The 10,000-nt window shown below is 43.6% G+C and overlaps 1 protein-coding gene and 1 long non-coding RNA gene across 2 annotated transcripts in view; both read left to right on the top strand.

Annotated features, from left to right (window-relative positions):
* The first annotated feature begins 2,028 nt into the window (after positions 1–2,028).
* LOC134463400 (uncharacterized) lies at positions 2,029–5,737 on the top strand. Its single transcript, XR_010037746.1, has 4 exons — positions 2,029–2,109; positions 3,490–3,611; positions 4,397–4,495; positions 5,618–5,737. It is a non-coding gene; the product is annotated as an uncharacterized LOC134463400 (long non-coding RNA).
* A 3,846-nt stretch (positions 5,738–9,583) lies between these two features.
* Positions 9,584–10,000, top strand: part of mdfi (MyoD family inhibitor) — an 8,524-nt gene continuing 8,107 nt past the window's right edge. The window contains exon 1 of the mRNA XM_063216707.1: positions 9,584–9,644. Within this exon, the coding sequence (XP_063072777.1) occupies positions 9,584–9,644 (61 nt within the window). The remainder of the gene's footprint in view (positions 9,645–10,000) is intronic.

Below are 10,000 nucleotides of genomic sequence, written 5' to 3'. Positions count from 1 at the left end.
TTTTTTATTTTTTTTTACATTTTCATTAGTATCAAAAACCCTCGTGAACATTTGAATGAAATGAATTAAAGTTGATTAGTTGATTGCATTACTCAAGTTAGATGATAAATACATTGACATTTTGGGCAATGAAATCAGAAAATGACATCATAATGACATCATAATACCCAATAATGACATCAAACTGATGTCAATCATAGATTATTGGCTGAAGATCATCTCCTTCAAGTTTGGTGGTCATAAGCCATTTGGTTCCTAAGTTATGAGGGGGGGTCAAAAGAGCCCCCCCGGTCCCAGGAATGCTAAAAAAGCCCAGTCTGGATAGGGTCAGTATGAAGTGTTAGGGTCCACTTATGTTGGCCTATATAGGCCTATGTTTTTGAGGACGAGAGATGCGGAGAGTGGAGGACAAGGAGACAGTGAATGAAGTGAGTAAATTCTATCCGAGCTCTCAGGTTTAGCCAATGATGCTCTTCTCATGCACGTTTTGTAACATTAATGCATAACTGGAGGACCAAACATCCAGGTTTAGAGAGTGTCTAAGCAGAGATATTCTATAGAGATACGCCAACGTAATAGGTTGCTATGGGCACCTAACGCGGCCAGTTCCTGTCTGCCTAACGCGTATGTCGTTACGTCATACTGAGTTTTTTAGGCAGAGCGGCGGGAAAGAAGTTGTCTCAACGATGAACAAGATGATGGCGGAGACGTTAAAACATTTGGAGAATGCCATGTTTTGGAGGTAAACATACCATGTCTTTTGAAGTTGTGTGCTACGATAATGTCTTAAAATTGTTAATTTACACCGAATGCGGTGATCTGTTGGACACTATGTCGGTATTTATTTGACGTTGTACAAGACAGCTAGCTATCGTTTTTTACAATGCTAGTTAATGTCACTAGTTCTAGCTGTGTGTGATGGGCTAGTGTGCCGTTAATAACTATCTGTTGAAATATATGGTTCTTCCTCTGATTTGCGATGTCCAGATTTCTAGTCCTGGGGGTGGTTTCCTCTGGTTTCTCTCTAGTATAAGATAAATAGTAACGGTAGTTTAATACCTGGTATTGATTATGTTTGTGTATTTGTGTGTTAATTGCTCGCATTTTCAGTGCTCATTCACTCATTTCACTGTAGCGAAAATTGAAAGACACACACGTTTAATGTATATTTAAGAAAGGGATTTTAATTGGTAAAGCATGATAATTTTCTTTTCTGTGGCAATTTTGAAGAGCGCACATTTGGGGCCTGGTTCCTTTTCTTGAGCTCGGCCCCGAGACAGCATTTGATGAACTTTGGTATTGCTGTTTCCATGATCATTTTGGTGTGTGACGGGTGGGCAGTCAGGAGTTGGTTGAAAATACGGGCGTCCACCACTTTTTGGTAGATGTTCTTAACCATTTTGGACTGCCCCCACCATTCCTCTAAGCCATCAGCCACCGCAGCCTCCATGGCTCTGACTATGTCAGCTAGCAGTGGGGATGGCTGCATCAACCCGGAGTCTGCATCGTATTTTTTCCTTTTTATGAAGGAGGGCCCAGTTGAGCTGGCATACGTGTGGTCAGCAGCTTCCCCCGAGCTGAGGAGAAGCTCCTCGCATGTCTTGCATTCTCCCACCTCTGGTGTGTTTTTTATTGACTTTAGGAGCCACCCTGCTATATATTGGAGGGCTTCCTCCTTCACGCAGTCCTCTCTCCTCACAGTGTTTATCAGTGGGTCCTCAGGCTGTGCATCGCTGACATTCTTGGAAAATTGAAATTATTTTTTCATTAGGCATAAGTAAAAGTTATATTTTATATATTTCAAGTTGATATTGGTAATGGGGAAGAATGGAAATGAACCAATTTCAGTTGCTTGCATGAAGCAAATGGCAACATGGGCAAGGCATTTATTTCTAAAGCACATTTCATACATGAATTTCAATGTGCTGCTTAAGATATGGGAGAATTTTGAGGAGATTGAGTTGATAACATCTGTGATCTACACTGTTTTTACATGAATGTGTTAAATGTCTATCTCAGAATAACCATTTGATTCATTCCCTCATAAAAGGCATTAAGACCATGATGGTGAATGAAACCCTACAGGAGGGAGCGCTGAACACATTGTTTGTGAGTATAACACTTGTGATTGAGTTTCTATTGCCTTTTCTATTGCCTTTTCTTACTTAAGTGCAGTGTAATGAAAATGGCTCATTCCACTTCAACAACCCTGTATATTTAAGTGTTGCATACTGGACTGCGATTGTCTGTGGTGTTTGCTGCTTTTTGTGCAGAGGACAGCAAAGGGATGCTGCCGTCTTCAATGCAGTTCCCCCCTGCCACACTAGAGAGCCTGGCAACTGAGGCACTCCTGAGGGCCGCTGTGAATTCTTGGCATGTAGGGTTGTACCGATGTCCCCCCTTGCCTCTGATCACTGAGAACAGGTTCTTTGTGCAATAGATGTTGAGAAAGAAAAGTTAGAATTAGACAAACTGCTCTAATAATAGTTTCTTAAGCATGTTTTTTCTTTTTTGATTTGCCATTTATTCCTTCTGTACCTCAATGCAGTCCTGGTTGAGCCTTGCAGTGCATATATATAGCTCATCAGCATTTTTGGCAGGCTCTGGTAAATCTGGATGATGCTTCTTATTGATACCACAAGCCCCCACTGGCATGGTGGTATGAAGTTGGGTCTGAAAAGAACAAAAATTATATATATGCCACGTGTTCCAGTTAAATGGCTATCCCCAATATCTCTGTTATGTCACAATTAACAATTCTTAGTGTTTCAAAGACACCTGAAAGACCATGTCTTTATCCACAATAGGGACTCCTCCAAAGCCTGCATTTGTGCACCGCTCCTGCTGTTGAGTGGCCGACGCCATGGGTTTTTGTCTCTTGTGGATCTGTATTGAACATGTGCAGTGTTTTCCACACAGTTATTTAAATTGGATGGAAGTTATATGCAATACTAAAACAAGCTAGTTTCCCTTTTTGTATGTACTGTACCTTGAATTTAAAATGTCGAACAGCCTGTTCACCCTGGCACAGAAGTCAGCTGTGTCTCCAGCCTCTGGTGGCAGCTGACCTAGGTCTACCATTGTTTTCATTCCTAGGGAAAGTCAAGTTCTGATATGTCTTATTTGAATTTATTTGGCATACAAGCTTTAGTGAGCAGTCAGTTACTATTGGTGATTATGATTCCATGCACACTAACCTGCTGCCACAGTGTGGCTCAAAACCTGGGTGGCCAACCCTACCCTCATGTTACTGAAAGGTGGCAAGTTGACATGCCGCTCTGTTAACTTAGGAGCCAGCCTTAGGGTGTTCAGTTTGTCCCGATTGTAGAAGAGGCGAATGGGGTCCCAGGACTCTGTTTTATCCTGTATCTGTATTGGCATGGACAAAACTAGTTATTGGAAAGAATGCTTAAATGTGGTCAATTAAGTAGTTTTTGCATAACCAATATCTAACCTGGAGCCCATGTTTTTTTACGTTGTTTCTCACAGACTTAATGAGGTGTGGTACATCGAAAATGACTGGAATCGTTGTTCCCTCGATATGCACGGCGTTCCCCGCATCATCATTCACACTAAGGGAGGCCCCCAACGTCTTCACAGCCTTCACGTTGGTAGGTGACTGATCGCATACCACACATACCACCTGTTACAAAAAGTGAAGGTTCTCTCTTGTTCCTTTGGCATGGTCTCACAGAAACTAATACTCTTTGTTAGATACAAGTCAGTGTTTTACCTTAAGGCCAATGTCAGTCACTTGTTTCACTGCCTCCACCAGCATTTCTGCTGTTTCAAGGGCAGGAAGAGCGGCTCTGGCGTAAAAATAGCCTATTGGCTGAAAGAAATGGTCATCAATGTGTAATGTAAAGAATTAAGCTCATATTATGAACCTGCTATGGGGTTTGATTGAAAACTTACTTGCTTCCACTTCGAGCATATGCTACGGCACATGATGACCATTGCTTGATCTGCTATTTGACCCTTGCTGGTCAAGCCGTCTACTTGGTCGTTCTTCACGTTATAAGCCAAGTGCCTTTTAATGGCCATCTCGTCAAATACCAGGGTGACGTAACGCTGGTGGGCTTCCAGTGCGTCCACTCTTATTTTAATTTGGTGTAGAATTGTGTGCAGAAATCCAGGCTGAAATGGATGATGATGGGTGTTATTGGTCAGGTCACACGTTACACATACATACTATTTTTTTTTTCCAGTCTCATGTCATGCTTCCTTCAAATTTTCCTATCAAACTATTAAGGAATCGCCGCAGGGTGGTCGGACTTGGCAAGATGAAATGCCTTCTCAGCGCCTTGTAAGCTGTTGGGCTGTGGTGGACTACTTGTAAAGCCATTTCCTTAACGTGGTGATGAAATTTTGTTTTGTTTTTTTGTTTCGCCTGCAGCAGGAGAAATTCTCGTCTCAGAGGAGGAAGGGTTGCCAGTGCTTCCTCCAGCTTGACCTGGCTGACTTCTTCCTGCAGCCTTTTCAGAGAAAGTAAAAAGTAAGCAATTCAGCGCGTATTATATTATTATCATAGTAATAATATGCAAGGGATAATTGATGACACGGTGTGCATATAACAGGGGAAAAATGTGTAAGTAATGTTATTAGCCCCCCTCCTGAAGTCAGACAGCTTTTGATTTTGTCAGAATGACCGTTGTTAAAGACGATTAGATTGCTTTTAGTACAGTTTTAGATCGTGAATGTAATGGTTTTGACACCAAAAAACACTGCAATCCTGGAAAACCGGAGAACAGATTGATGAATTTAGCAAGCTAGGGGTGATTATTAGCCCTTGTGTTGTGTTCAAAAGCTGCATACACCTGTGGTGTTCAGGTCAATTTTGGGTCAGCAGGTGGCGACAAACCACATGCAATTACATGTAAGCATAATGTACATTGAGCAGATTGAAATAGATGACAGTGCGTTTTCTCTCATTTGTTTCTCTTATACAGTGGAATCTGCTTATAATGATCATGTTTGAACACTAAATTATTTATATTTGAATAAATGAAATTGTAAATTTATATAATATTTATATTTGAGACTTCTTCACTGGTGTTTCTGGGTAGGAATATCACTGAGCCATACAAGTGACATGCGAGACATGTTTGATTTCAGGATGGGGGACTTATAACATTGTGTGTGTGTGTGTGTGTGTGTGTGTGTGTGTGTGTTACCCCGCTGTCTCCTATTGCTTACTTTGTTTTAAGGACCCTTATATTTGCCAGATGTCTTTGCCGTACACAGGTCCGTGCTTGACATAGGCTCTTGATCCTCTTACTGAGGCGCCTATTCTCAAGCACCATTTTCCTGAGTTGCAAAGCGAGACATTCTTTTGATTTTCTTTCGGCCAGTAGTTGTTCTTCTAGCATTTGCATCCTCTGAAAACATTGAACAGCACATGCAGTCAAGGTCCGTTAACAGGTCTTAATTAATTCCATGTACTACAGAACTAGGCTTGTATGATCACACCCTGACCACTGCACCTCAGCCAGACTGACTGTTTTTTTGTGTTATGGTCAGTGTTTAATAAATGTGAAAGTTCATGTACACAGTTTATATTCATATTTTTAACTGGTGGTGTTGTGTTTGTTTGCTTGTTTGTTTGGGTTTTTTGCAGACCCTTCAGTGGGAGTACCTTGGTGACCTCTCCATCTACTCCTGCTCTTGTTACCACTGGCGGAGCCACAGATGGTCCTTCTCCTTGAAATACAACACAGCTTCAGTCTTAATTTTTGTACTTCACTTAATTGCCTCTGTTGTTACTGCTATTATTAAAAAATACTATTGTAATAAAAAATGAAACCCACCCACAGGTGTTGCACACATGTTTGTGTCATTGTTGTGATTTGGCAATGCTTCAGCGCTAAGCCGTTTTCTCTTATTCTGTTCAGAGATGGCACAAGATTATTTGTAGTCATTGTACTTTGGGTTTGTGATGTTAGAAGAATCACTACCGGTACTTAAACAGTATTGACATGTCTGAAATATTTAAATAATGTTTTAAGCCGAAAGGAAGGTTTTGGCTTCTCTGATTTCAAGTGGTCAATGTTATTTGGGGTCAGGTTCACATCCTGCACCAGTGAGGATGGTTCTGTGTTAGCATGGTTGAAGTGAGTCATCTTCAAACCCAAATTGCACACCTAATCAAGTCACTACACCTCGTTAGGGAATGTAGACATAGCCTACCATTTGAATAATCATGTGGGCAGCAAAATGGTCCTCACAAACCCCATATCCCCCAGACAGCAATTCATCTGGCATCTTAGAGTTCAGATCATCCCTGTTGATGTTGCTTAGCCATGTCTTCCTTCTGTAAGTGTACAGTGAGCCATATTAAAACAAGACAGCCTCATAAAAGGTAGTATTCAAGGGCAACAGCATGTATCAAGTTATGGGGTGTTATTATGTTAGTGAAGCCGACAACATAGCCTATCGGGCGTTGCGTTGGTAATTCATTTAACATGGATGGATGGCCTATCCACTCGTTACTTTCTCTTAAGCCGGACACGTTTACACTTACCTATCAGGGTCTTTTGGGAATTTGAATATGGACTTTGAAGGCGTTTGCCTGTTGTTGCATCCAAATGCAGAACAAAGTTTTGGCATTTTTGTGTCTATTAGGCCAACATGCAATTATGTATAACGCTACAGCTAAATAATAGATCGCTAATTTGTCAGTTGGAGTAGAAAAACTTTGAATTCTTTTAACATTCCACAGCATGCACACACAGCAGAACATTCAGAGATTGAAACATCGTCTTTATTTCACATATTTTGTCACAAGCGAAATGTAACATTAACAGCTAGCTATTGGCAGTTGTGATTTACCACGCAGCACTGTCGCACTGAACAGGAGCGCATAACTCGGTTTCGATATTATGCGCTGTAGCCTAGAGGACTCCTTGACCTGAAAAAAAGCCTTATTTTTGTTTTCCTTTAAATTAACAAGTTACACATGGGCTCTTGGTCATAGATTTAACTTTGTCGGACCCTAAACAACCTCAGAAAGTTACAATGACCGATTTCGTGGGCAAGCGAAAATGTGTCATTCATTTCAATGGAACGGTCCCAGGTCTGCCTAGGTCTGCCTAAAGGGGGATTTCGCCCGCTCCCCCTTGCAAAAGTAGAACCCGGAAACAATGGGTCAATGGAATCTCTCTCTCTTAAATCTCTCTGGTCTAAGTGTGTGTGTGTGTGTGTTCAGGGTTTAGAGAGTGTGTGAGGCTTGGTCCACTCACCGAGAGCTCTGGAGAGGAATGTGCTGCCTTTGAAACAATACTGTACTTTGGCACGCTGATACACACACACACGCACACACACATACACGCTCGCACACACACACGCACGCACACGCATGCAGACTCGCACGCATGCACGAACGCACGAATGCACACACACACATGCACAGTCTTTTCTTTTTTTCTCTCTCTCTCTCTCTCTCTCTCTCTCTCTCTCTCTCTCTATCTCTCTCGCTCGCTGCACCATTGTAAGTCATCTGAATCTGTTTTTGGAAAAGTTGCCTAAATCTGCCGAACTCCATCCAACAGCAACAAGGCAGGCAGAGCAGCACAATGTATTCACGCCCACACACATCAAGCACACACACTCACTCACACACACACACACCCATGCACGCACGCACAAATACTACACACACATGCACACACGCACGCACGCACGCACACACACACACACACACACACACGCACACACACACCCTAACACACTCCTCTCTGAGTCATGATCCATTGCACTTGACGATTCAGGTGGTGGACTAACTCTGTACAGTTCATAACATTAGCATTATATTGCATTAGGCCTAATAGGCACTGTTATCCTTACAATGTATGTGATATTGAAACTCTGTAGCCTGATTTTCATTGACTTTCAGATCTCATACCAAATTCTGGTCTGACCAAGAAGAAAACGAATAACTTTTCCAAACGGCATGGTTAACCCACCTCCCTTGGTTTGCAACTGGTCGATCCCAGAATAAGTCAAACATTTTCTTAGTCCCAATAGAACGTCTCTGCTTGAACCACGTCACTGCCTTGAACATAACTCTATCCAGGGCCGTTGGAGCTGCTCAATGTTGATTGCTTCCCGACGAAGTGGGTGGAGTTCCCTAGCCCGGCGAGCTCAGAAAGTACTTGAACAAGCTCTTTTCCTGACTAATTACACAGTAAATGCTGCGGTGTTAATTCAACACTTAGAGAGTTCATTTAAGTCCAAATGATGTCAAATCAACTCTGTAAGTGTTAAATGAACACTGCAGAATTTACTGTGTAGGCAGCGGCGAAGGTGTTGCATCATTAGGAGGGCGTGGCCTGACTAGTAGCCCTGTGTACTGTGTGCATTGTTTGTGCTTCTCTAAGATCTAAGCTGTAACTAAATAGATATAGACATAGCCTTGTGTGCGCATGCGTGTATGCATGCTTGTGTGTGCGTGTATGCATGTGTGATTTATACAAATCTGAGCTACACTCACATTCTTGGCTCGGTACGATCTACACTGCAGGTCCATACGTGTGTGTGTGTGTGTGTGTGTGTGTGTGTGTGTGTGTGTGTGTGTGTGTGTGTGTGTGTGTCTCTATGAGTGTGTGTTTGTATGTGTGTGTGGCGATTCAGTTGGCTTTTTATACATACAACACTGCCAGCGAAATCTCAAACGTAACACTCATAAAGCTAAGCCTGTTTTACGTGGGTGTGTGTGTGTGTGTGTGTGTGTGTGTATGCGTGTGTATGCGTGTGTGTGTGTGTGCGCGCGCGCGCGTGTGTGTGTGTGTGTGTGTGTGTGTGTGTGTGTGTGTGTGTGTGTGTGTGTGTGTGTGTGTGTGTGTGTGAAAGAAAGTGTATAGCAGCAGGAGGAGGATGATATAAAACATTAAAATAATATAAAAAGTTTAAATTTCCACCTATACTTCCTCTCTCTCTCTCTCTCTCTCTCTCTCTCTCTCTCTCTCTCTCTCTCTCTCTCTCTCTCTCTCTCTCGCTCTCTCTCTCTCTCTTTCGCTCTCTCTCTCTCTCGCTCTCTCTATCTGTGCTTGTTTGCTTTGGCACTTGAGGTGTGCATTTCACTTAAAGTCCCTCTCCTCTCTCCTCCTCTCCTCTCCTCTCCTCTCTTCTCCTCTCTCCTCCTCTCCTCTCCTCTCCTCTCTTCTCCTTCCCTGTCATTTCACGTGCTCTCTCCTCTCCTCTCCTCTCCTCTCCTCTCCTCTCCTCTCCTCTCCTCTCCTCTCCTCTCCTCTCCTTTCCTTTCCTCTCCTCTCCTCTCCTCTCCTCGCCACCCCTACTCTCCTCGCCACCCCTCCTCTCCTCTCCTCTCCTCTCGTGTCCACTCCTCCTCTCTTTCCTCTCCTCTCCTCTCCTCTCGTCTCCACTCCTCCTCTCTCTCCTCTCCTCTCGTCTCCACTCCTCCTCTCTCTCCTCTCCTCTCCTCTCCTCTCCTCTCCTCTCTTCTCCTCTCCTCTCGTCTCCACTCCTCCTCTCTCTCCTCTCCTCTCCTCTCGTCTCCACTCCTCCTCTCCTCTCCTCTCCTCCTGTTCCAGTGTTATTAGTATTTGGTGGCCCTCTGGAGTGCAATATGGCGGCTCTGCATCAGGCTGCCAACATCAACTTGCCCACCAGTGTGAGTCTCTCCAGAAGTGTGTGTGTGTGTGTGTGTGTGTGTGTGTGTGTGTGTGTGTGCGTGCGTGCGTGCGTGCGTGCGTGCGTGCGTGCGTGCGTGCGTGCGCGTGTCCGCGTGTCCGCGTGTCCGCGTGGGCATGTATATGCGTGTGCATGTGCCCGTGTGTGTGCGCGCGCATGTGTGTGTCTTTGCCAACAGTGTCTACAAGAACACTGTGTCGTTTGTAGGCTGTAAACTCATGGAGACATAGTGTTCACTCCTGAGAGAGTGGTGTGTGTGCGTGCGTGCGTGTTTGTATATGTGTGTGTGTGTGTGTGTGTGTGTTCTGTCTGTCTGTCTGTCTGTCTGTCTGTCTGTCTGTCTGTCTGTCTG

This window comes from Engraulis encrasicolus, chromosome 14 (assembly GCF_034702125.1).
Source record: "Engraulis encrasicolus isolate BLACKSEA-1 chromosome 14, IST_EnEncr_1.0, whole genome shotgun sequence".
NCBI lineage: Eukaryota > Metazoa > Chordata > Actinopteri > Clupeiformes > Engraulidae > Engraulis > Engraulis encrasicolus.
Note: the sequence above shows the minus strand (reverse complement) of the source record. Positions and strands in the feature narration are given on the sequence as shown.